This window comes from Patagioenas fasciata, chromosome 20, assembly GCF_037038585.1.
Source record: "Patagioenas fasciata isolate bPatFas1 chromosome 20, bPatFas1.hap1, whole genome shotgun sequence".
In the NCBI taxonomy this organism is placed as follows: Eukaryota; Metazoa; Chordata; class Aves; order Columbiformes; family Columbidae; genus Patagioenas; species Patagioenas fasciata.
Genome location: NC_092539.1, coordinates 11,918,498 through 11,944,308, shown reverse-complemented (window position 1 = coordinate 11,944,308; position 25,811 = coordinate 11,918,498). Strand labels below are relative to the sequence as shown.

Genomic DNA, 25,811 nt, shown 5'->3' with positions numbered 1-25,811 from the left:
AAGCAGCGTTCTCTTCATACACTTCCATCCAAACTCTGAGGACACACACAGCAGACACTGCCTGCATGAGCAAATGATCCTATTTTGTAAAATAATCAAAATGAGTTTAGCATCCACTTAAATATTTCAACTAAAATTACAGATATAACGTACGTTCACATCCCAGCTCAGCTTCATCAATCAGATTTGTTCCCTGGCAATTAAGGTTTTGGTTTGCGTGTCTCTGTGTGGCTCTATTCTGCCCATTTCTTGCTCGCGATAGCTCTGAACACCAACTTCCTAAATAAAACTTCGACACATCTGAAAAAGTCGCCTTTGTGAACTCTGCGCCGGCAGCCTCCAGTCTCTGATGGGTACATCCACCTACAGGGGCTCTTTAAGGCACGGAAGATCTTTCCACATCAGCGGAGGGACCAACCCGGATTTAATTTTTTCCACTGATAAATAAGACAAGAGACTACATACGTTCCACTTTGTTGGGTTTAGAACAACAGACTACAGACACAAGGCATGCTGTGGTTCTACAGGTGAAAGTCTGCACAGCAGCCCCTGCTCCACTACACGTCAAAACCTCAGACACCGAAGCCTCCTGAGGCCAGACCAAAAAGTACTTGAAATTATCTGAAAACAGCATCTTAACAGCACCTGCACAATATCACTCACATGATACAAAAATGGCTTTAAAATTTATCCCCGAAGTCCAGGGGAGGATGTGGCCAAACGCCTCCCGCCTGCTCCACCACCCTCCACCAACAGCACCGCTCCCCCGTTACCGGCGCTCGGAAAGCACCGACCCGCGCGCCCGAGAAGCGGCAACCCCGCTTCAGCCGCCCTGCAAACCTCGGGACCCCGCCGGTGAGCGCCGCGCGGACGGGCACACGGAGCGCGGGGCCTCGGGCGGAGCGCGGGGGCGGCGGGCCCGGCGGGAGAAGGTCGCGCCCGCGCAGCCGGTGCCAGGGGCCGCCGTGCCAGGGGCCGCCGTGCCAGGGGCCGCCGTGCCGTGCCAGGGGCCGCCGTGCCGGCCCCGCCGCAAGGCCGCGCCACGACCCGGCGGGCGCCCGCAGCGCGGGCAGCGGCCGCGACCCCCAGGCAGCGCCCGGCGGCCCCGAGCGACGCCCGCAGGGAAGGGCCTCACGGCGGAGGGCGCGGGAGGGGAGCGGCGGGGGCCCCCCGCCCTCGCACCTGCCCGCGGGCCGCGCCCCGCTCGCCGCCCCTCCGGAGGGCTGGGAGCCGCCGGCTCCCCGCGAGCGGCGCACCCCCGGAGGGTGGGCTCCCCGCCGGGCCCGTCACCGCAGAGCTCCGCCCGCAGCGCACGCCCGGAGCGGGGACGGCGGCGGGCTGGCGGGCGGGAGACTGCGGCGGCCGGACCCGCAGCCCGGCGGGGCGGGGCGAGCGCGGCCGGTTCCACCTGTCCCGCAGGGCTCGTCCCGTCTCACCTGTGCGGGGCGGCTGCCCCAGCGCCGCCCACGAGCCCTCTCGGCGCGGGGACTCCGCCGGCCCCGGGGCGGGGCGGCGCCCTCAGCGCCCAGGCCGCCCGCCCGCCGCCGGACCGAGCCCCCGCCCGCCGCCGCCGCCGAGGACGAGGCCCAGGCCGGCCGAGTGGGATCGAGGGGCGGAGACGGGGCGCGCCGGACTGACGGGCCCGCCGGCCAATCGCTGCTCCGCACGGGAGCGCCCGCCAATCGGTGCGGGGCGAGGCGGGCGCGTGCGAGCGCGCAGCCATGCGCAGGAGCTGCCGCCCGCAGGTGCGCGGGGCGGTGCCCGGGCCGCTCCCGCCGCGCGTCCCGGGAAGGCGGGGCCGGGGCCGCGGGGTCCGGACGCCCTCGGCCCGGGGAGCCCCGTGTCGGCCCCGCGAAGCACGGAGTCGGCGCTCCCCGAGTCGCGGTAGGGGCGGGAGGTCGGTTCTACTTCAGCCGCTCATCAGCTGCTGCAGCGCGGGCTTGAGCGTCTGAGAACCCCCAAAACCGGGTTTGGGGTCGCGCCCGCGCCCTGTGCTGCAGTCACCGGAGGGTGACGGTGCCACGTTCTCCCCGGGCAGTGAAATGGGTTTGTGGCACCTTGAGGATGCTTGAAACTGAGAACATTTCCACCAAACTGTGTGCGGGTAAATTTGCCACACGCTGAATGCCTTACCTGTGGTAGAAGTGGCACAGGAACCTTCGGTGCTGGAAGCTACACGGCCGAAGGAAGGTCCGTCTTGTCCACAGCCGATGCTTGCGGCGGGCGGTCTGCACGCATCGCTTACAGGGAAAGCGTTTGCTCTGGATCGGTAGCTACGAGCGGGATTGCTGCCCCGTCCGCCGGGCTGCGCTGGACTTTGTACATCGGGGAACAAACGCCGGCCGAGGTCACTCAGAGGGAGCGCTGGGAGACCACGGGGCGTCCAGAGTGCAGCCAGGAGTCCTTTCTGTTCTAGTCACTAAAGGCTTTCGATAACTATCACATCCAGAGCAGTTTAAACGTCTTCAGACATGCCAATTAAACATGTAGGAGCTTCCTTTCCAAGGTAGAAAGATTCATTTTGAGAACAAACTATAAAAATAATTTTAAAGATAGATCAGGGATCTGCTTGTGAATACTGATGCTCACAACGCCAATGTCCACATCAAAGCCAAATGCACTATATGGAAAGGTATTTTTCCTACATTTCCCTCTCCCTGGAACGTCTGACGAATTAAGATTAATTTCGTACAAATCTCCAACCAGCACTGTGGAGTCCTGTGCCTGACAGCCGGGCACACTGGGATCCCAGGTATTCGTCAGCAGCTGCTCCTGCTGAGGCTTTCGTGATAAACAAAGATTGGAAGAAGTGTTTGTTAGTTCCTGTGGCAGCTTTCTGCCGTGTACAGCACATTCGTTTATCTCTACATAACATATATTTTCAAAAATTGGCCAGCACCCTCTGGTGGAAAAAACGCATAGACAAGATTTAGGGTTGTACTGTAGTGAGTTCTGTGAAAGGTTGGCGAGATGCATAGCTGAATAATGTCATTTTAGACAATGCCATTAGTTACATAACTCATAGTCTAGAGACTTTTTTAAATCTTAAAATAATCTGACACAACTTCATATGGACAAAACAACTCCTGGTTACGTTCCCTTCTGCCATCACTCCCAAAAGGTTTGGTGCTCTTAAGGGTAAATTTATCTAGAAGTGGACTGTCCTTGCAGAGCATTGTGACCAAAACACAGTGTTTGTTTTGCTTGACTAAAGCAAGTAAAAAGCAGCCAGCCATATCAAGGAAGAAACTTTATCCTTGGCTTCAAACAGAAATAAGTTAGAGACACAGGGGCCTGTGACTGGTGCTGCTGCGCAGCCCCCTCTGCATAGACTTGCATCCTGGAGGCAACGTCCACAAGGTTCCTGTGTCCTGCTGGACCTGGGGCGGCCGCCGGGGCACCAACCGTCTGCCGTGAACAAGTCTGTGACGTTCACAATGCAATGGGTGAGGATCGTGACCGCTCACCCTCTGCCCAAGCCTGCTCAGGAAAGGCCTAAGGCTGCTCCTGTTACTGGTCTGCGGACAGAAATGGATCACGAAGGAAGCAGTCAGAAGTTTCTGAAGGAGCTGGTGAGCAGCCTGGCTCTAAAGGTCAACTGCATCAAGTTGCACGGACACAACCTTGCTGCAGCTGATTTCTAACCTCTCTGACTACAAACAATTCTACCAACTCAAACAGAACAAAACAAAGGTGTGGAGGGAATATAAGCAGCGTGCCACGTCCTGGCTCTGCTCTCCAGGTAAAAGCAACTTTCCGTTTGTTCCTAAGTCACCTCTTGTTTATCCCATTCTGCATTACCTGAGGTTTCAGATCTCACGACCCAGGGAGTCATTCTGAACCTGCCCAGAGGGCCTCAGGGCACCAACCAACCTCCCCGTGAACCCCAGAGCCAGTCAAGATAACGACATCCTTCAGCTGCATTAACATTATATAAACACACTCTCTGCTGCCATGTGACTTTAAAACTCATTAAAATTTAATTCAGCTTTATTATAGAACAGATGTTTTTGCTAGAATGCATCTCACACACAATGAAAAACTCACAACAATGTCGGTAAATTTTAACCTAATTGAATAGTGTCGGCTGCGTTTCATGAACATGAAGCAGCAGCGCTTTCTGCAAAGTCCCCGTTGTCGCGGGTGGGACACCCAGTGACAGCGCACAGCTCGGCCCGGCCCTTCACCCACGTCCCGGCTGCGGGGGGAGCGGCGCGGCCTCCGCTGCACCCGCGGCGCGACGTGGAGCGCGAATGCTGCTGCGGGAGCCACGCTCCACGTCCCCGGGCTCACACCTGGCCAGGATTTGTTCTGCTTTGGGAGCTGGACGAGGGGTTGCAGCGCAACTCAAATGATCAGAAGGAAACAAGCAATGCTGGCAAAAAAGGACAAACTCCAGGAGGAATTTGTCTCTAAAGATTTTTGATGCCTCGTTGGCACACGAGTATTAAACTGCAACTTTTTATACCCCTTCAGGAAAAGCATCTAAAATGCAAGTCCCTTAGTAGTTAAAAGCCAAGTGTAGACACTGACACCACAGATTTGCTCTAGAAGCATTTTAATTTACAAACAGCAATTCCCATTGACTTTATACCATAAAAAAAGCAATTTACAGGCAAGAAACAAATTCATCAGAACAAAATAAAGCAGCACTGAAATATTCATGTCACAAATCTAAAACCAAAGTGAATACAAGAGTAAAATATCATTTGAATAAATATTTTAAAATTCATGCTATAAAATAATCCTTAATGGCAAGTTATTAATCGTTACAGCATCAGCTTAGCTAGCTTCATTTACTTCATATGGTGATGAAGTGTGGAGTTGTGAGGTTACCGGTTTATATTGCAAGATAATGACACAAAGTCAAGTCATTCAAACTGTTCAATTATTTATCCTGAAAAACAACCATACAAATAAAACATATTTAAAAATACACTTTTTCAGTCAGAAACAACACTGTAAAGCCGTGCAAGAGCTGCGCCCCAAGAGCCGCACGCCCGCAGCTCGGGCGCTGAGTTCGCTGCACCTGCCGCCCGCCGGAAGCGAACGCGCCCAGTCACGGGGACGCAGCTCCGCGTCCCGCAGGGCACGCAGGGCACGCAGGGCACGGGAACGCGGCTCCGCGTCCCGCAGGGCACGCAGGACACGCAGGGCACGGGAACGCGGCTCCGCGTCCTGCGGGACATGGGAACGAGCGTCCCACAGGACACGGAAATGCGCGTCCCACAGGACACGGAAACGCGCGTCCCAGGCTTACTTGTGTTTTAGCTTTTTGTTTTTAATGTAAACTTGCGAAACTTACGTAACTTACGTTAATGCTGTCACAGGGATGTGCAAGTAGTATTAAATCTACAATATTAAATACAAATATTCTGGCACTTGTTAAAATACATGTAAAATCACACGGATTATAAACGTTGAACATTTTGAATGACTTTACTAAAACTCCAATTCAGTCACTGAGTATTATGAAATTTACAATTCATGAAATAAACAGATTCATATAAAGAATTTACATAATTCCCCCAATACTTTCAAATATAAAATTTAATAAATAACCCTGACCAGTCAAAAAGCACCATTCAAGGGTAAAATTCCCTTGGAAAATAGATTAGGTGTTGCATATTTGAGTCCCTTTCAATGGTTTCGTGTGAAACCTGTTTAGAAAATTGACAAAAAAAGAATCACAGTAAACTAATACAAAAATTCAAATAAGAGATATATATAGATATATATATATATATATTTTTCAAGGTAAAGCTCGTTCAATCTTTTTCCCAGCCCTTGATTTTATTCCTGCTGTTCTTCCCGTAATTCAGCCCAAGCCCATTAAGAGGCTGCACTGTCTCCCTCTCCAGGTGAGGGGAAGGCCGGGGCGGCAGAGGCAGGAGCGGGGCAGACGGCGCCAGCGCTGCCGGCTCAGGCGCGCAGCTCGGCCCGCTCAACAGTGACTCGACAGTATCCTTTATGCTATTGAGAGGTTTCACACTGCAAAAGCAGAGCCAATCTTGAGGCCTTATTGACCAAAGTGAACTTATATAATATACTGTATTTACAAAGCTATTTTCTAAATGTATTTACAAGTTTAAAAGAAATCGTATGGAAGATAACTGATAAGAAAACTAAAAACTGTTCAAAACCACAAACATTAGCAAAGGTATAAAATCCTTTATTTTCACAGTTTGTCATAATAGGTTAAACATCAAGGACACTGTCACTGTTTTCACATTTGTCTATAATTAAAAAGGTAGATTAAGAAGAGACTCAATTATGAACCAGCCTATATAATTTCATGATTTATTTTGCTGTCAAATACTTCTTCACATATTTATCGACTTCTGCATTTATCGTGAATGAAATGTGTAACAGCTCTGTGCTAACTTAAAACCGTACAGACACAAGACACCGTACAGTACTTCCATAATTTGCTTAAAAGAACCCGGCATACTCTGTTGTGGTGGACTTGTGAAATGAACTTCAGCCAGGTGATGCTTCATGTTTCGTGACGATGCTAGTCCTGGCAAACCGTTATGTGACAAGGCACAATTTAGTTGCTGTTACCAGGTGTGAAGTTCGTTTTCCACCAGTCCCACACGTGCGCAGTGTGGCGCCCGGTGCCCGGTCAGGCCGGTCCTGCGCTATGGCTTGGGGGCTGCCGCGCCGCGGGGCGAGGACGGCGCGGGGTCACTGCCCGTGGCAGCCCCGACAACGTTCTGAACCTGAACCTGCACGAGTAAAGTGATGTGGGGTTTTGTTTGTTTTTGTCAGAGACAATTTTGGATAAGTCACTCTTTGGTAAACTCAAACCATTTAAATACATTTACAAATACAAAGAACTAGATTTAAATAATGTTAAGATTGTGACACGGACAAATTCAAGAAATATAAAATTAGAACCCATATCCTGCTATCCTCAACTCATACTTCCATGGGAAAAGTCACACCAAAGGCACCACAGCACAGGCCCAAGATAATGGGTTAAAAATAACAGTACATTTCCTGGACTTTGTGTGTCTCAAACTTAATTCATCAAAGAACATCTTTTTTTCTATTTAATGACTTAAACCAAACATTTAGGAAAAAAAACCAACAGTCTCAGAAACACCACGATGCGTTGTAGTGTGCAGACACACAGCCCACTTCCCCAGACACGCCACGCACCTTCCCTCACTGCAACCCACGGCCTGCTGCTGCTTCAAGGAGAACATCTGCCCCCGCCTGTTTGCGCAGGCGATCCGAGGACAAACGGGCGAGAGATGCACCCGCTGAGCCGAAGCTGCTCCGGCGGAGCGGTGCTGTTCGCGCTGTCCGTCCGTACTTAGTGAAGTCAACTCTTATTGCAGACTGCCACAAGGTGAAGAACTAGTGTATTTAGTAAAGCTACTGCACAAATATGACCCAACTTCGTAGGAGCCAGAAAAAGCTTTACAAGATAGCAAAACCACCTTTTTGCTTCCCCGTAATTCAGGAATGACCTTTTATTGTCTAAATTCCAGGAGTTAAACAGCGTGTTCACAGATGTATTTTCGGTATTTGCTAAACAGACGTAAGGCCCAGTTATTGAAATGTATTGTAACGGAGCAGATGATGGGCTCTGCTGGCCGGGCGGTTTTACGCAGCAGTGTGTGCCAGTTCGGGCCTCCAGGGCTCTCACGCTGTCGGGATTTGGGGATTTGTTGCGGTTTGTTTGGGATGGGTTTTTTTCCTTTTTCCTTTTTTTTTTCCTTTTTTTTTTCTTGCTTCTTTTGCTTATCTGTTACCATCGGCTTTCACATTTCACATATTATACTGACCTAAACTATGAACTTAGCACCATAGTAAAAAACCATTTGGTGAAACAAAAATTTTTAAAGTTGCTGGTAGTTCCTTTATCCAGCAAATGACCACTGAAAGAGTCGGGAAGCCACAGCAACTCTGTGATACTCACACATGAAACAACAGACGTATTGCTTGAAATTCCCATAGATTACTTGTTTTTTTTATACAAAAGAAGTACAAATTCCAAGTGCTGACGTGTCACCTGGAGCTTTATACAGGAAGTCAATGTGCACCTGAAAGCGGCTCTCTGTGAAGAGACCTATTAAACACTGCCTGGAAATACTGTACTTTAAACTCCAGCTCCCTCAGGTTTTCATCAACCATGAAGAGTGCTGAAGTTAAATTTAATTACCTGGTATGGTTCTACAGTACGAAATGAAGGTAGATTCGGAGGCCAGTAAAAACACATTTAAAACCACAATGCTACTTTTAAGTTTGCTAATATTTTTTTAAATATATATAGATATATCTATCTCTATATATATAAAAAGGTCAGCACCACAGGTTGTCCAGCTTGCGTTCTAGACAACTAACAAAACCCCTCAACAATTTAACCATAATTTAATAGATTTATGGCATTTGGTTTACATATGTTATAAAGCAAAGCTATTAAAACAAGGTAATTCACTTTGCTCACTTTTGCACACAAAGTAATAGTTTAATAAAATGAAAACCAAACAACATTCTTTTAAAACCAAAACCATCCTCCCAAAGTCCTGAATCCTAAGGAGAGAGGACACCTAGCAGGTGAAAGAGTGGTACTCGGTATAAACTGTGACATACCTTTACATTACCTCAACCAGAATAGGAAAAGTGAAAGCATTTTATATATATAAAGCAAGTTTATATATATAAACAGACTAACTACCAAAGACAGTAAAAGCAAACTGATCTCATCGCGACGCACGGAAGGAATCAAAGCCATAGCAGTCTCTCTCCCCAGTGCTCTGGAGCCATTACCAACAGCAAGAGCTGGGAAATGGAATAAGGGAGATGACAGATTCCTGGTGCACCAGCAGAGCTGCCACTCGAGCATCCTTCTCCACCGAACTGTGCCTTGCCAGATCAACCAGCAGGAACACATTGGCGGACTCTTCCCATCCTCTCCCCAGTACACTGCCTTTTGTATTTTGAGCATCTTCAAAAGTAAAGTAAAAAACCAAAACAAAACACCAACCCAGCCTCCTTCGAAAACAAAGAATATTTATGTGGCCTTCTCCAGAAACCATGTCAAACTGATTTCCAGAAGGTCAGGAAAATTAAAAGGCTGTTATACTTGTACTGAAGATTACTGAAAGAATAAAATATTCAAAAATACATTAGTAATGTGCTTATTTGTGTTGCACTTAGAATGTAATATTTTAATCAGATGTGTTAGACATTGCACGAATTTCCATACTAGAATCCATAGCTTCAGAAGCTGAAGCATCATTATCTACCTTGTGTTCCACAAATGCTTCTGTTCTGTCTGGAGACTCGACCCTGTTTCTCACTTCTGTTACCCCAGGGTGATTCTTTCGCAAATGCTGGTTTAGTGTACCCTGGAAAGGAAAGCATTTGCCACAGATCTCACAGCGAAAGGGCTTGTCATCTGTGTGCCCCCGAATGTGATACTCGAGTTGGTCCTTGCGGGTGTACTTCTTCCCACAAAACTTGCACACGAAAGGAGTTATTCCCATGTGCAATCGCATGTGTCGATCAAGGCTCCCTTTCTGGTTGAAAGACTTTCCACAGTAAATACAAATCAGCCTCTCATTGTACGGATACCAGTGACCTCTCGTATTTCTCTCTCGGGGGCTATTTTCATATCCCGGGTTACTCACCATGGATTCACCGTCAGCCCCTTGCACCAAGCCCTGAACATCAGAGTGCAAGTGACCCGTGGATACCCGTTTTTGGCGTGCGCGACCCCCTCTGAAGCAGCTCAGCATTGACCTCGAAGGACTCGTATTGCTCAGGCTCCCGAAGGCTTCAGACACACCTGTAGCCTGCGATGAGGCGTGAGTAAACGAATAAACATGTTGTAAGACAGACCCATAGGAACCGACATTTACTGCCACCACCTGCTCTCCATCCACCATTTCTGTGTGGTATCCATCGTCGCCAAGGGAAGAGCTGTCAGAGCAGCTTGGCCTGTCGGACTTCTCCATTTTAACTTTCACCTCTGCAATCTGACTTTCCCTTACTATCAGGTCTCCTTGCTCATGATCACCTTCAATCTGAATCTCATATTCAGAGATACTCCCACTGCTTCCTCGATCTGAATGCCCTTCTTCTTGCAGACGACTACGCAGAGTTTTGCCTGGCGTAGTTTCCATCCTAAGATCGCTGCCTGCTGCCGACTGTCGCACCTGAGAGCAATAGGGGGGAGATATCTCAATAGGATTGGCAAAGTAGCTGCTGTCTTTAACTCCATTGCGATTTTCTGAGTTTTCTTCAGCACCAACAGTGACAGAGTCAACGTCACCAACACTGATCTTTGAATGAATACTCTCCAGTATCTGAGTGCATTTATCAATGACGCACTGCATCTGTAGGAAGCTCGCTGCGGTTAGAAAACTAACAACATCCTTCAGCTGTAAGGACATCCTTCCAGTGTAACAAAATGAAAGCAACTGTTCAAAAACATTGGGATTTTTAATAACTGATATTGATAAGCCACTCATGGTGCTTAATGCTGAATGGTCACGGAAATATGGAGAACTGGCAGCTAAGACAGCTTTGTGGGCTCGAAATGGCTGACCCTGAATGTGCACAATTATGTCACACAGCTTTCCTTGCAAACGGAGTTCATTTAACTGGCTCAGAACGGTGTTGCTGTACTCGGGCACATCAAACTGAATGAAACTGCTGCTGTCCATTTCTACTGATGTAAAGAGTAATCTGAAAGAAAAATGAGAAGATTTGCAACTGAGAATGAATACAGAGTTTTCCATTCCAAAAATAAATGCTTGCACATATTGAAGTTAAATCACCACCTTGATCTGTTTAAGGTGTGTTACAACAAAACAGTTGATATAAATACTTGATGTAATACAAAAAGTAGAGTCTTAATCTACCCATTTCAAGGAAATCCTAGTGAAAGGAAACATTGAAGAGTGGTCTCAATTCCAAACTATTTGTGTGTCAGAGGTTCCCAGACAATAATGGATTTGTGTAAAGAGGCAAGGCAGCATTTGAAGGAAACCGCTTCAGCCACCCATGGACATTCAATGTTTTTTAACTCTCCTTTTGCGATCTTAGTTATTATTTTTCTTAGTAAACCATGATGTGAGCTCTGACGCTCATCTGAGACGGCAGTGATTTCCTGGCTAGAATGTTCTGACATTTACATTCTGACCTAACTCACAAGCCACGGGTTCTCAAACTTGCCTGATACACCGGGAAAGGATCTTCCAAGGCACTTTGGAGAAAAGTGTACATTTCAAAACAAGATCTAAAGAAAAGCACTTTACCCATTTTTCATAGAGTATTATCACCAAAAGCACGCGGATGCTCGTGCCCTCGAGAGTGTCTGTCTGCACCAGACACCACCTCACATTCCCAAGACCAGGCCCCTAACCAAGTGCCCAAGAACCTTCAGACTTTTATTGCTATTCTTGTTCTTATTAATGCAGAAGTCTAAGCACATAATAATGCCACCATACCTGCTCTTCCAATTGAACAAATAGATCCCAACATCATCCATTGACTTCTGATGCAGGAAGCATGTCCAATGTATCACAACATACTAGTGGGGTTTTGTTTCTATTTATGTCTTATGTTACGTGCTGTAATGGGACACATGAACAATTTAAATCAAATTATGAAAATTCAGGCAGTCTAAAAACAAAAATCAACAGGTAGGAATATGATAGAAAGCCCGTGAGGAAGAACTGAAGCTGTATCAGCTGGCTGTCACTTAAAACTAACATTCATAATCTTCACAAACGGAACTTCTTTTTAGCAGAGAAACAAGACGATCAGCGGCCTGACTTGACCACCATTATGTCTGATCATTTGTTTGATGTAACATTTGATTTCTGACCTATGTCTGACTTGCATCAGCTCACAAGCTCCAAATGATTTTGTGGTTTTATTCACTGAACAGCACTGTCCTGCCACAGCTGTCTTTACAGATGGCTGTGATCACATCACTCCTGATAATCACCTTTCAGTCCTTATTTCCCTCATCCGATCTAAGAGCATATGAAACATCTTTTCCCCCGTGTTTACACGACAACTGCAGAAAGCCAAACAGCGATGTTAGGTGCTCTCATTGTTAAGAAGTAATGCATTTTGTCTTGCTTCAGCTTCCACCCAACTGTGGGCCAGCGCAATGGTAGGTTAAGGTCCTGTAAATTTTAAGTTCACCACTAGGTCATCTCTTGACCTTCCTGCCCAAGCAGGTAAAGTGTTCAAGGTTTTCATAGACATTGTGTATGCAAGAACTCGGCTGCAAGCTTTCTAGTTTTAAAGCAGAGGCCAGACCTGGAGACTAAGTTCAGCAAGTCCTAGCAGCCAGCGCTCTGTGTTGAGCCTCCTGTCTGTTTCTGTAGGAGATGATCCACACTCAACAGAATCATAGAAATTCTTTGTGTCTGCGTTACATTTGTGTGTCAGGGTCTCCTACAGTAGACGCAGACCATGGTACAAATTTACTAGTAGTGGATTGCTGCCCTATGTCTTCAAACAAAGTGTTCATTGAAGTAACCTGTGAACATGACTGTGGTACACATTCAACATTTCTCCTTAGATTTCAAAACAAACTTGCTTTAAAAATTATGTTCCATGAAGGTTCTTATTTCACTTCAAAAACCCCAAGAATAGACAGTGACAAAACATATTTGGTATTTAATTTTACTGACATCACACAGTAGCAGCAGGGAAGCATCAGATAACTACGACACGGCACTGTGCGTCTGCCAGCGTCGTATTAGTTTCTGCTGCTAAGTCTGCACCTGTTTAACTTCATTCACCCACTGATGTATGAGTTGCCGTTCCCATCAGCAGGTGAACGATACACATCACGCCCCTTTCAACCCACACAGAGGTGTGAGAAAACATCCCTTGCCATTTTGCAGCATGAAGGTTCATTCTGTTTGCAGCTTCTCCAATAGGATAAAATGCTCTTTATTTATGGCATCTTTTGCATCTGCAGTGATCTCAAAACCCCTTCCAGCCCAGTTCAACACACCATTCTGTCCGATGCGCCTCCACCGGTTAAACAGAACAGCTAGCACTAGCCCATGCGTACACATAAATACCTGCCCATACGTTTGTAAAGCTCAGTACTGCTTTGAACAGTGTACAGTATAGTTGATTCCTCATTCAAAAGCCATCCAAAAAACCCCTAAATGAGAACTAAGCTACCTGTCTAGTAGCCTAATAACACTAGCGCAAAAGTTATGGAAATGACTGCATCTCTCAAAAATCAACGGATATGGAAGCAATCAGCTCCTTTCTTAACAAAGCAGGATTTCACATCTTCATTCCTCTAAATGTTAACCATCCACAAATCGCTCTATAGAGGTGCGCTAAGTTTTTGGAAGTTTGAATTAAGCTTAAAAAAGCGCCCATTGGAATCAAAGGAAACATAGCCAGGCCTAAACTTTAAACAGTGAATTATCTGTAGTAAAGCATACAGTAAAAGGTACACAGGGCTTATTAACCAGAAAACAGCTTTGACAACGAGCATGCCCCACTTCTGTTTTACACTAAAATACAGAACCTGTTACAGCACTGGAGACTACAGAACAATTTAAAACTTCATTACTTTACTTCAAAAAATACAGGAACCCCCAGTCTCCTCAGAAACTGAAGCCAGTTAGTATAGGCTGAAATGGAGTTTCTAGAAAACGGAGTTCTTGGACACTTTCACCAGTGAACACCAGAACACTACAGGGAAAGTCAGCGTCGTTATTGCTCTGCAGACAAAGGCAGCACTCCAAGTACCAAACCCCGCGGTGTCATCAGGAGAAAGAGTCGTGTCTGCCCAGCAAGGCCGCAGCGTCCAGAACGATCGCACCCGGCGCGTGGCGAGCAACGCACACAACACCCACGCCTTCTGCGGGAAAGTTTTCACTAATTCAGACTTTCGTTCAGCAAAAATTGAAAAGGATTTATTTTTACTTCACCAAAATTCAAAACATCTGAAAAGAAAACCACTTGAAGAAGTGGATGGCTTTAATATCAAAATGAAAAGCAATTAATTTATATGTATCTGTGCACACACACGTATGCTAATATTGCTAACACTACAAACCCGTTCTCAGTGCTTAGTATGGTACAGCAGGAAAATTACTGGAACTGCGTATTTAGCGTTTAATAGAAAAAATCCCAGCAGCCTCTTATCTGAGCAAATATCCAAAGAAAGCGGTTGAGAAACAGAAGCCAAACTGCCGCCCTCATCCCTCGTTCTCTAACTGCCCTCCTCACAACTGCTTGTTTGTACGTCAGTGGCTGAAGAGTAAAGATAGAATTACTGTCGATGCATGAACAAAACTTCACCCAACAATTAGAAACCTCACTACAAATAATCTCTAACTATTGGCTCTAGAAGTCAAGTTCCTACAAAAGCAGCTACAGGTATTGATTTATTTCTGAATACAGGAAAAAAACAGTTACTAGAAGGCAAACTGCACATAACCGAGATCAGCAGAGGTGTGGTGTCAGGTAAGCAGAACAAAGGGGCACGTTTGTTACACAGACACAGATCAGCAAGATCTTATCAGTAATGAGCAGAAACTTCTATTTTGTGCACAACTTTCATTATATACCCATTGTGTAATCTTAAATAGTTACTGTCCAGCTTTTCTGAGGTGAATGCTTCAATGAGCCACTCTCAGTGTGAACAAATCCCAACTGAAAGCATCACATTTGCAACATATACACTCAGAAATTTAAGAAGCGGGGAGGGACAGAGGAGGAGAGAGCTTTTGTACCTTCTGCTATTACAATAACAAATTATTTGCTACTAAGATAACACTTGGTCAGTGTTATGCATTTTAATCTATCTACTTTTTCTTTTTTTTGAACCTTGGTCACTCTTTATCAAACCATAAGTTTTTAGCTGCAATGTTTCTTTCAGCAATGAAGCAGCTATATTCTCTAATATAAGCAACATTTTTGCGCTGGTTTGACAGAGCGCTGAGGAACACACACTCACGGTATTTTCCCAGAGCGTTACTTCTGTCAGAAAGAGGATTTCGTAGCTCTCCTGGAGCGGGCCGGGAAGCACAGGCACGTCCTGATTCCAGATGCTGGGAATTCCATGACACGTGACAAGTGCAGCGCAGCTAATCCTACACCTCCCTCCTCTCCTGGCAGCCACGCTCTCCCAAACCAGCGCTCCTGAGCCTGTTCCAAATGCACCCTCAGCTTTGGTTTACTCTCAAATAAATCCAGTTCTACAGGCTGTGCACACGTGCGGCGATTCTGAAGGGCCTGGGCGATTCCAGCGGTCGGGGCTTCAGGCGAAGCTCCAGCGCCGCTCCCGGCACGGCCACAGCGGACGGTCCCGCCAGCCCCGGCAACAGCACGGCAGCCGGTCCCGGTCCCAGCCCCGCAGCCAGCCCAGCACCGCCCGGTGCCCGCTGGGGGTCCGAGCAGACCGAGGCCCGGCAGCTCCCGCCGCTGTCACCGCCCCCGGAGCGACCCCGGTCACAGCCCCGGGTGATGCCGTGACAGCTCTGCCGGGGCGAGGCCGGCAGCGAGGCAGCCCCGGCAGCCGGGCCGGTCGCAGCAGCGGAGGCGCTCCCTTCAGGCGGCCCGCACCGCGGTTCGTCCTGCGGCAGATCCGGGACCGCGGCCGAGCCCTGCGCGGCGCCCGGGCCGCCCGCCCCGCCGCCCCCGCGGGGCCTGTCAGGGCGCCCAGACCCCCTCCCAGAGAACGGCCTCCGGCCCGCCCGGGAGCGCCGCGTCGGCCCCCGGCCCAGCAGGCGCTGCAGCGCGCCGGCCCGCCCGCTGCTCACCTGGAGCTGTCAGGGCGCCTCACATGGCGGGTCCGGCCCGGCCCGGCCCGCTGCCACCGCCGCTTCCCGCCCGCTCCCACAGCTGCTCGCCCCCGGAACTAATTTCTCTGGCAGCGCTTCCGCTTCCGGGTGACGTGCCCCGGCAGCGGGCGGAGCAGCGGCAGCCCCGGGACGAGGAGCCCGGAACGAGGACCCGGCCCCGCGGCTGGGGAGCCCCCGCGGTTGAAGAATCCCCGCGGTTGAAGAGCCCCCGCGGCTGGGGAGCCCCCGCGGTTGAAGAACCCCCGCGGCTGCGGAGCCCCCGCGGTTGAAGAACCCCCGCGGCTGCGGAGCCCCCGCGGCGGGAGTTTGCACTTCCCCCGAAGCCGGTGCGCGCAGCTCCCGGAGCTGTCCCGGCGTTCGGCTCCGCACCGCGCGTTCGGCAGCTGCCGGGGGTGAGGGACGGCAAAAACCAGACAAACGGGCTCAGAGCGGCCCCGGGCAGCGCCGGGAGCTCGGCGGTGCTCGGGTCACTCGGGCCTCGTAAGAAGCAGCTGCAGTCCGAGCACCGCCGCGCTCTGCAGAGGCTCCCGGTGACCGGGGATCCGCCGCTCGCTCAGGCGGGGCAGCGGGAACCGCTCGGTCAGTGCATCCGGTTCCTCACAGCAACATAACGGGAACCTTTGCACAGGATGAAGTTTCTTGCATACTTAGACAAGAAAAGGATCGACATGTTTTCCGTGCATCCTTCGGGTGTGCCTGCGGGCTTCCCGGGCGGGAGGAGGCGCTCCGGGACCCCCCCAGCGGCCGGCACGCCCCGTACCGCAGCTCTGAGAGCGCCGTCCTGGAAACGGCTACAACAAAACCTCTTCGGGAATTTCGGACTAACATGGGCACTAATTCCCTGAACACCGAAGAAATGGATTTAACCATTTATTGTATTATAGAAGTCAGGTTTTAGTTCAGTGTTTTCTTAGGCTAGGCTTAGCATGTTGTCAGTATTTCAAGAAGACACACTACTAGATACACTTCTCCTTTATATATTTAATAAAGTTATATATCAACAACTTTCGGATTTGTACTTTTGAGCACTCATCGTTTTGGCAAAAGTGAAATATTAAATACTAGTACTAGACATGCATTCCTTTCATTCAAGCTTAAGAAAACATTTACAAAGTTGACAGATAACATTTATTAAAACATGTTATACAAAAAAGGGACATGGGACTCTTCTATAAGAAGAAAATACTGAATAACAACATTAAATTAAAACCATGCTGTACAATTAGGACAGCAATATTTATCGACAAAACTATCCAACCTCTGCAATACAGGCATAACATCTCACAAAATATCAAGATAGGCAAATTTACTATTATAAATGACTTGTTCAGAATAAAAACTTATCTCTCATTAAGGAAGATTCACTTGACTTGCATAAACAGTTACATTTCTGGAAGAAATATGGAATCCGATGAATAATAAAAAAGGAGCAGCAATCGACAGACACAGGCTTCAAGCAAAAATCAGAACTTACAATTTAATCACATTAAAAATATACCTTTTGTTTTCCAGCATCTTCCCCTAGGGCACGGACAGTTCACAGCTCATAGCTAAAGAAGCCCAGCTATCCAATGAAGCATTTAAATGACAAAAACCAGCTTTCCTTTGTTATGTTGAGAAAGGTTCTTATTCTGTTAAAGCAAAATACCCGATATATTGCTGTAGGCTCTCACAATCCAGAGACAGGTCACCTTTCTGGCACCAGCGCAGAAGCATTGAGATGACAAGACACGATGTGCCCCCTTTCAGGCTTGGTAATAGAGGGATATCAAATATATTTTATAATGAGAAACCCAATACATCACCTTTGATCATCCGCCTGGGTTTTGGTACAGGACAAAGTTTCTTGACCTCAGAAACACTCACATGAAAAAAAAAAAAAACAAGACCAAAAACTGTAGTGACGGTACCTTCTAGAGCCCACCTGCTCTCCCACAGAACACCAGGTGACATTTAAAAAAGCCAAACCAACCCACAACAGTGGTGTGTGAAACAGGAACATCCTCCCTCAGAGGGTCACGTGCACACCTGAGCAGAGATCTTAACCCTGCTAAATGGCTGAACTCTGCAGAGGGGCAGCTACACAGACTCCACGGTAATTAACACACCAGTTACAAAAGGGAATGAAAAGAACTCGGTGTCCTCCTGCTGACAGGACGGGATGGCTGTTCCGAAAGCCTCCTGTGTGTACAACCACCCTGGTTTTCAGAAGACATTCACTTTACTACAGCCAACAGTGAACAATATAAAAATGCACAGATGTTGCTAAGCCGTGGCATTTAGCATGATGAAGCTTAAGGGAACGATTAATGACATTTATCACATACATATGCATTCATATTCTATATATGGATCGCTCCCTCCTCCCCACAAACAAGGAATAATTTCCTGTATCTTGAACAAGGCCACTCCTTCAGCAAAGATTAAGAGCTTGACAGCAGCTGCATCTGCGTGTCTTGGTTTACTGTGTCCAACTGGGCTGGCCATAAAGGGCAGAGTTTCAGTAGCAGGGGCTGCAGGGTGACACACGGCAAGAGGCTGTGGCCGCCCTGTGCCAGCCAGCGCAGGTTCTGCGTGGCACCCGGGCTGACGGCAACAACCCACCCCTGCCCGAACTTCACCAGAGCTGCTCCCAGCGCCTCCGCGTCACCACAGGTAACAGCGGCAGCTGCCAGCACAGGTGCACGGAGACACAGGAGATACTTCTGGGGAAGAAACACAGGCGGAGAAACTGAAGAGCTGCTGGTGGGAAAACAAACGGAAAAGACACTGAGTACATGTGCAGAGACACACCCCGTGTGTCACTCCCAAGGGGACTTTGGCCACGCCAGAGCAGGGACCCCTCCGAAGTGAGCGAGGCTCACAGGAGACCTGAGCTGAAGAGGCACATCCCTGGAGGGGCTGCGGCTTGGTGTCACGGCGAGCAGTGACACCGGCCAGCGCGGAGCGGCAGAGGACACCCAGGAGGAAATAAGGAGCGTCAGGCAAGCCAGCACGCCCAGCAACCCAACCTCCGGTGGGATCGGGCACCTCACAGAAAGAACCGGCACGACCGAGCCCGGCTGGTGAAAACAAGGGGAACAGACTGCAAGGGCGGGGAGCGGAGGCGTTAGACTTCAGTTCAGCCTGAGGAACGGGGAGGAAAGATGTTTCAATAATGGCTGAAGTACTTTTTTGTTATATTTTTCCCACAATACCTGAATCAGTGATTAGAAGTTTGTCAAAGGGCAAGAAATCAAATTCAGGAAAAACACAAGTCAACAGTTTTGCCCGTGGTAAGCAAAAGTAAGGATTTCAGACACATATCTCAAGCTTCCCTTATATCATCAATCCTCTCAACTACAGCTCATCACAATTATATCAGTATTTTCCTGCAATCGATTGTTTTCATGTAAATTAACATCAGAAAGCCAAGCACTACAAAATCAGTGGAGCAACATCTGTTGGACTTTCAAGACAATATCATAATGTGGTGTAAAACGGTAATAGGCAAATATTAAAAAGTTACTATTTGTGCTAAGTCATTAAAAAAGAACACGGTTCTATAATATGATCTACTGTACCTATTATAAAACCTTTAAAGTGTCTCTCGCAGTACATTGTATTTTAAAGCTTTATTTCAAAGTAATCTAACTGCAAATAAGAGTAATGTTTAACTTTGAAATGTCCCATAGAAAAGTCATTCCAAGCCGGTAAAGAAAGTTTTACTGGCAGCTCTGTAGGGTGGTCTGGGTTTAACAGAAATCAGTTTTTGCTCAAGCGTGGTTTTCAGCCTGGTGTTTCTGTCCAGCCTTTTCCACGGTTACATGGGAAGAGGCACATTTAGCCTTCTTATGCTATGCTGAAGTGACAATTTGAAAGGGGCTGAAAACTAATGTAATATACAAGATCATTTGTGGAATGAGTATGACAATACCTTCCCTCGAATGTGACGATGGTACTTGCAGAAATGACACCCTGTATGTAGTAAGGCCTTGGAGAATGGAAAAATAGGGCCACTGAGTGTAGGAACCCTTTCCTCTACGCTCATGTAAACAGGCAAGCATTATATATATTTTTTAAATATTAAAAAAGACAGTGTTAGCAGTGTGGAAACAAACCATAAAGGGAATATAATTTCTAAAGTTAAAAAACATACTTATAAAGTTTTATGGTGTGGGCTTTTTTTTTTTATAATACAAAGTGCTTCTATACATTAAGCAGGTTACAGTGTTAGTGAGCAAATCCCTGTTTTGTTACCTTGATTACAAGGGTTATATATGGCCACCATGGTATATCATAGAGTTCAATTAAGTGCTAAGAATAGGAACTCTCTGGTGCTGACCATTCATGCCCATTGCCAGCAACGGGTTCATCATATTTGGGAATATCTGTTTTAACAAAATTCCATATGAAAAATATCTGAAGCATTAGAAGATTAAGAATTAAGAGCCTCTTAAAAAAAAAAAAATCAATCAAAGTTTGTAAGCAGAATGCCAGAAAAGAAGTTACAGTAACTACAGCCCACTGAGCAGTGAACCCCCAGCTTGTGCCAAACATTCATGTTCAGGATACAGTTCAGTTGTGTCTTCAGACAGTTTGTAACTGGGAGTTCAAAAACGCATCTAAAGAGTAATTATCTTTGTGTGGCTTTGCTTCACCATACAGGGTCACCTGTTTCAGTACGTTATCCTGCACACTGCAGTACCTAATACATAAACGGGGCCAGACAGTCTTAGGCCTTCGATGCTGGTTGGGTTTTCTCCCCATGTTACCAGCACTGCATTTGGACCTCACCTCTTTCTGCTATAGTCTATGCAGGCTCTGGAGGCTCTTTCCTTTTTATAATGTTTCAGTAAACGACAAAGAAGGGTTAGTTGCTTCTGCATAGGACCGCATTAAGCTTTCACCCAAAAAATCCCATTGCCACCTTTACAACCGATGCATCCACTCTACCTGCAGAGCTGGCAGCATCTCTCAGAACTACAAACACCCCATCTGGCCCCCGGAACAAGAGCCCAGCTGTAGATCCTCATCCTGATGGAGCAGGAGCGCCACTTCCCCATCAGAAATCCAGACTTCGGCCGTAAGCGCGGTACCATGTTCTGCAGGACCATCAGCAGATCCAATGACTGTACTTTCCACAAACAACTTCACTTGAAGAGGTAAACACCTCTGGCTGCTTGTGATCACATGTAACCAGTCACAGTAGTTCAGTACCAAGAATCTGTATTATCATTCTTACTACTCAAAGAGTAAAGAAGTAAAAGTATAAATACCTATCAGTGACTAAATTATTTTCCTAAAACAGGTTTCTGAAACTAGACAGTTCTCAAAGAAGTTTTTGTACCAATAAAAACTCAATTTGTGAATGCACAGAGTTTGGTACTTGCTACTGTAGTAAGCCACAAAAGTCTAAACAGAAAACTACAGTTTAGCTCTCACGATGTAGCAATCAAATCAAGCCAAGCCAAGCCATACAGCATCAGACCCCAGAGGATCAAAGACAAATTATACTTGATACACAGTGAAGTTTATATAGTGCTCAACTATACTTAAGTGCTTTACAGACTCTATACAGAAGTCGACACAAAATTAAACAATGTTTGTTTTACTAAAGATTGATAAAAAATGGAAGACAGATAAAGGAAAGCTAAACCATCTTTAACACAGCCTCTCATTAAGCAATACAAGAAGATGTAGGCTGTCCACTGATGCATGTTAAGTATGTGGGCAGGTAGAACTCTAATTTTTTTTTATTAAAATGTGAATCATGTAACCTTGAGCATCCTAGTTCTCTTTTTCATTAAGTAGGTCTACTTGAATTCCTGCTTCATGTATTTGCAGGATTTGGGTCAATTTAGAGCTGGGGTTTACTGTGAATTCAGGAGACTTAGAAAAACAACAGGCCTTCTAAATACTGCTGTGATTACAATCAATGTCACAAAGACATTACAGACCTAATTTTGCAAGCACCTTTCTGATTTACCACTTGCACTTCACACATTGAACACTTGGAATAATACTGTGGAAAGTAAAAGTTTGGTCTGCTTACACTAGCATAATCATCAAAACTTGATTCTTTGAGAATTTACAATAGCAAGTACCAGACATTATTTGCATAAGTAGTTTTGTTTGCTTACTCTACTAAACAAATGTAGCACTAATGTCTTAGTTCATCTCAGTAGTAGTCTGCTCAGCTTTGGAAGCTTGATACGACTTGGTACAAGAGGTCACATGCCGATGAAAACTGTCCCGCCACATAAATCTTTTCCCACAGATGTTACACTCATACGGTTTTATGCCGGTGTGAATTTTCATATGGCCTACAAGATGGTGTTTCATTTTAAATTTCTTACCACAGACACCACAGCCATAAGGTCGAAGGCCAAGGTGCATACTCATATGCCGATCTCTCTGACTTTTGTGTGTGAAGCTTTTACCACACTGACAAGGATACAGCTTATCAGCATGTGAGAATCCAGTGAGGGATGTTTCCTCTTTAATTCCCGAGGCCATTTCAATGCCTTCGCCATAGCCTGCTGCTATCATAAGATCCTGTCTGTGAGCACTTAAATTTCCATCTGCCCTTTCACCAGAAAATTCTTCCATAGAAGAGCCATAGAAGTCAACTTGTTCATCATAATTACTTTCATCTGCCTGTTCATCAAATTCTGCTTCCATCTTCTTGTCACCTATATGAAAGTCTTCAACACCTGAAGACTGGATTGAATGATCTGCCTGAATGGCATTCATGGATTCAGAAACTTGGTGTTCATCATACGGATTATCAACACCTTCACAGTCTTGTTCAAACCTTTCTGGTTTCACATGGATCCACCTCTTGTGAGACATGATGCTGGGTTTGCTGTACATTGGTCTGGTGTACTGATACTCCGCACTGTCGCTGGTTCCTTCTTCACCATCCTGACTTGTCATTCCAGTGCTGAGTCTATCATGTTCTGTTGAAGAATTACTGGGAAGGTACTCATGTTCGGTCAACTGGCACGACAGTTCATCTTTAGAGATCTCCTCTTCGTTCTCACCATCCCTTATTTCCTGAGCTTTGTGGAATTCCGTCTGTGCTCCTGAGCCAAGTTCAAAGGTCTCAACAAGGCCGTTGTAACTGCTGCTGCTGGGGGACTGATGGTCACTGACATGGTTCATCTTCTGACAGAGGACGGTTGGGTTCCCCTCTAGCACTTCCGTGCATTTATCCACTACATGCCACATCTGAAGAAAACTTGCTGCTGTCAAATAACTAACAATTTCTGGAGCAGGCATTACCAGCCGACCTGTATAGGTAGACAGAAGAATGTTTTCAAATACTCTGGGATTCATCACATCGGGCAGGACTATTCGTCTGCTGTTTTTTAGGAGAACCTGATCACAGAAGTAAGGTGAACTGGCTGCAAGAACGGCTTTATGAGCTCTGAAGAGATGGCCCTGCACGACAATGGACACATCACATAACTGTCCTTGCTGGCGCTGCTGGTTTAACTTCTGCAAAATGGTGCTAGAAAAATCTGGAAATTCCACTCGAAAAGAGCTTGACCCAGACTCCATTGCATTACAAATTTAATGTTGTGCTGCAAGGAAAAGAAACAAAATCAGAATTTCTGCTTGTTACAGTACTGATCTTTCAATTTCCTTCCACACTTTTATCTTTAACAAATAACACTCAGGCAGACTCATAAGGAACTCAACCCAACATTCTGTGGAACCTGTGCCACTGCTATACTTCTACTTCTCCTACCCCAACTCATTTCTCTCTTTTCTGAAGGTTGCACTGAGACCACAGATGGCTATACCAGCACATTTTGGTGTGTTTCTTCCATCCATGAGGACTCATCAACTACAGCAGGAGCTACAGACACCACGTTACCCAGCTGAGATAGATGAAGCATTTCAAGCATGAGTTTAGGATAATAAAACCAGTTATTTGACAAAATGATAACAGAGGTCTGACTGCAGGATGTTGCAGAGCTTGTAACAGCGCACGAAAGACTCTGCATTCCAACTGCCAATAATCGCACTGATCCCCCAACGCAGACTGACCGTCCTCTTAAGAAACACTGCACTTTGGAGGAAGCCTGCAAAAGGAAGCGCATTGACTCACACAGTGACAGCGGCGGCAGACACAACCCCAGTGAGAATGAGGCTCATGACTCTTAGTGATGTTTCCCTGTTGTTTTATTAACGGAGAGGTGGAACAGCAACATCAGTGCAGCTGCAGAACTATAAACCAATCTTTTAGTTCTGAGCTTTTCCAGACATTATTCTTTAGGAAAAATCTTACGGAATTTGAAATATTAATCAGGAAAGTGATACCTCTGCTGTATTTTTTTGAATGTGCCTTTATATTTGTAACAATGCAACAATTATACGCAAGAAACTCAGCTCAGGTCAGAGTTTAATGTTTCTGTTCGCGCATGATCCAGGTCTTATTCAAAAGTTACCAGTCTTTCAAGCAGTAAGGTAATTCTTTAGAAGCTCTACTTCAAATTTTAAACTGAATTTGAACTAAATTTGTATGTTGTTATCATTAGAAATAACGACAGAAACTTAAATGCGACTACGAAAGACCAACATTGGCTGAATAAGTTAAACTTTTGAAATTTTTAAATTTCACCCTTTCAGACTACTCTCAGATTTCAGGCTGTTTTCCAACACCTGCCTACAAGACCACCCTCAGGGGCCGGTCAGCCGGAACGCAACGCGACGTCTACAGAGCAACCTGGTCACCGCCAGCGTGCGCTCGGGCTCACGGCGCCCGCACCGCAGCAGCTCCGGCTGGGAGCAGACCGCTGTTTATCTCAGGTTCCCATGTCAACCAAAGCTACCAAAACCTAAGTAAAATATTTTCTATTAGTAAAGCCACATAAATCAAGAAAATTTTGTTTTTCCAATAAGGCTTCACTTCCTCCTTTAACAATTCGTTCCGTTTCCACATTTTCTGTATCCCAACACAAAGTCTGTTTCAATTAACACAAAGCGTCCGTGCCGCAACGCCGAGCCACACGCGCCCGGCACATGTTATTGCTTGAAAATAAACCCCCGTAAGGAGCGCCAGCAGGCGGGCCCCGCCGCTCCCGGCACCAGGAGATGCCGTTAATCCCTTCGCATCCGCCGCGGCAGCACCAGCGCGGCCCTGCCTGGAACAGCGGGCCCGGCCAGGCCCCGGTACCGGCCCCCGCGGCCCAGCGGCTCCGCCCGGAGCGGGGCCAGGAGCGCCGGGCCCAGCACCGCCCCCGCCCCGCCGGCAGAGCGCTCAGGGGAGCGGGAAGGCCGGCCCGGCGCGGGCAGCCCCTCACCTGCGCGCCTCAGGCTCCTCGCATAGCGGGATCGACCGCGGGCCCGTGTCGGTGCGGCCGGCGCTGCCTCCGCGCCCCAGCCAGGCCGACGCCGGAAGCAGCCCCCCCTTCCTGTCGATAGCTTCCGCATCCTGGTCACGTGACGAGCCAGGTCAGCCCATCTGCTTCCTGCCCGCGAGGAGGCGCGAGAGCTGGGGCCGCCAGGGGAAGCCCCGCCCCGCCCCGCCCCGCCCCCTCCGCGGCCGCCCCGCCCCGCCCCGCCCCCTCCGCGGCCGCCCCGCCCCGCTGCGGCGCGCGGCTCTCCCCGGGCAGCGGCGGCGCCCCCTGCTGGCGCAGCCTGCGCAGAGCCGGCGGCCCTCCCGGGTCCCGCGTCCCGCGTCCCGCTCGCCCAGCGCACGAGCAGGGGTCACACAGACAGCGGTAAAGGAGGAGCAGCAGCTCTGCTGAGAAATCAAGGAGAAACCGAATATTCACAGCATCTCCTGGAGGAAAAGTGAACGATAACGCACTGTGACCGTGGTGCCACAGCTTCCGCTGCGCTGAGTGCTGCGGGGATCCGCCAGCACCCACCTGCTCGCGCCACTGGAGCAGAGCTGGAGGCAGAGGGTCTGGCAATGGGCGTCTGGTCTGCCCTGCCGAACGCTGCTGCTGCCAAAGAGCGAGTTAGTCCAACCAAACCAAATCTAAACCAACATTTGGCAGC

The 25,811-nt window shown here is 47.6% G+C and overlaps 3 protein-coding genes across 10 annotated transcripts in view; all 3 read right to left on the bottom strand.

The window, feature by feature from the left end:
- Positions 1-2,289, bottom strand: part of RALGPS1 (Ral GEF with PH domain and SH3 binding motif 1) — a 60,248-nt gene extending 57,959 nt beyond the window's left edge. For 5 of the 6 annotated variants that reach the window (XM_065853566.2, XM_071817207.1, XM_065853564.2 and 2 more), the window contains exon 1: positions 1,437-1,594. The gene's annotated coding sequence lies outside the window, so the exon portion shown is untranslated. Of the gene's footprint in view, positions 1-1,436; positions 1,595-2,133 lie in introns of those variants that run through there. The other variant, XM_071817206.1, reaches the window with a different exon arrangement.
- Positions 2,290-4,541: 2,252 nt separating this feature from the next.
- On the bottom strand, positions 4,542-15,875 carry ZBTB34 (zinc finger and BTB domain containing 34). Of its 3 annotated transcripts, XM_071817209.1 has the most exons (4): positions 15,774-15,859; positions 14,969-15,159; positions 11,469-11,591; positions 4,542-10,704 (listed from the first exon to the last, which is right to left on the bottom strand). In XM_071817209.1, exons 3-4 carry the CDS (start codon positions 11,507-11,509, stop codon positions 9,183-9,185), a joined length of 1,563 nt encoding a protein of 520 aa, XP_071673310.1. In that variant the 5' UTR covers positions 11,510-11,591; positions 14,969-15,159; positions 15,774-15,859; the 3' UTR covers positions 4,542-9,182. The 3 variants fall into 3 exon arrangements, with proteins under 3 accessions (XP_071673310.1, XP_065710058.1, XP_065710059.1); XM_065853986.2 differs by lacking the exon at positions 14,969-15,159 and having other exon boundaries at positions 15,774-15,875; XM_065853987.2 differs by lacking the exons at positions 11,469-11,591; positions 14,969-15,159 and having other exon boundaries at positions 15,774-15,875.
- A 1,045-nt stretch (positions 15,876-16,920) lies between these two features.
- ZBTB43 (zinc finger and BTB domain containing 43) lies at positions 16,921-25,253 on the bottom strand. Its single transcript, XM_065854031.2, has 2 exons — positions 25,109-25,253; positions 16,921-23,383 (listed from the first exon to the last, which is right to left on the bottom strand). Exon 2 carries the CDS (start codon positions 23,358-23,360, stop codon positions 21,966-21,968), a length of 1,395 nt encoding a protein of 464 aa, XP_065710103.1. The 5' UTR covers positions 23,361-23,383; positions 25,109-25,253; the 3' UTR covers positions 16,921-21,965.
- Between the last annotated feature and the right edge of the window lie 558 nt (positions 25,254-25,811).

Bases quoted from the DNA above. Each gene is read 5' to 3' on its own strand.
- ZBTB34 (XM_065853986.2), bottom strand. From the start codon at position 11,509: ATGGATGATGTTGGGATCTATTTGTTCAATTGGAAGAGCAG. The intron at 10,705-11,468 runs GTATGGTGGCAT...TTTTTCTTTCAG, and splicing joins TTGTTCAATTGGAAGAGCAG to ATTACTCTTTACATCAGTAG.
- ZBTB43 (XM_065854031.2), bottom strand. From the start codon at position 23,360: ATGGAGTCTGGGTCAAGCTCTTTTCGAGTGGAATTTCCAGATTTTTCT.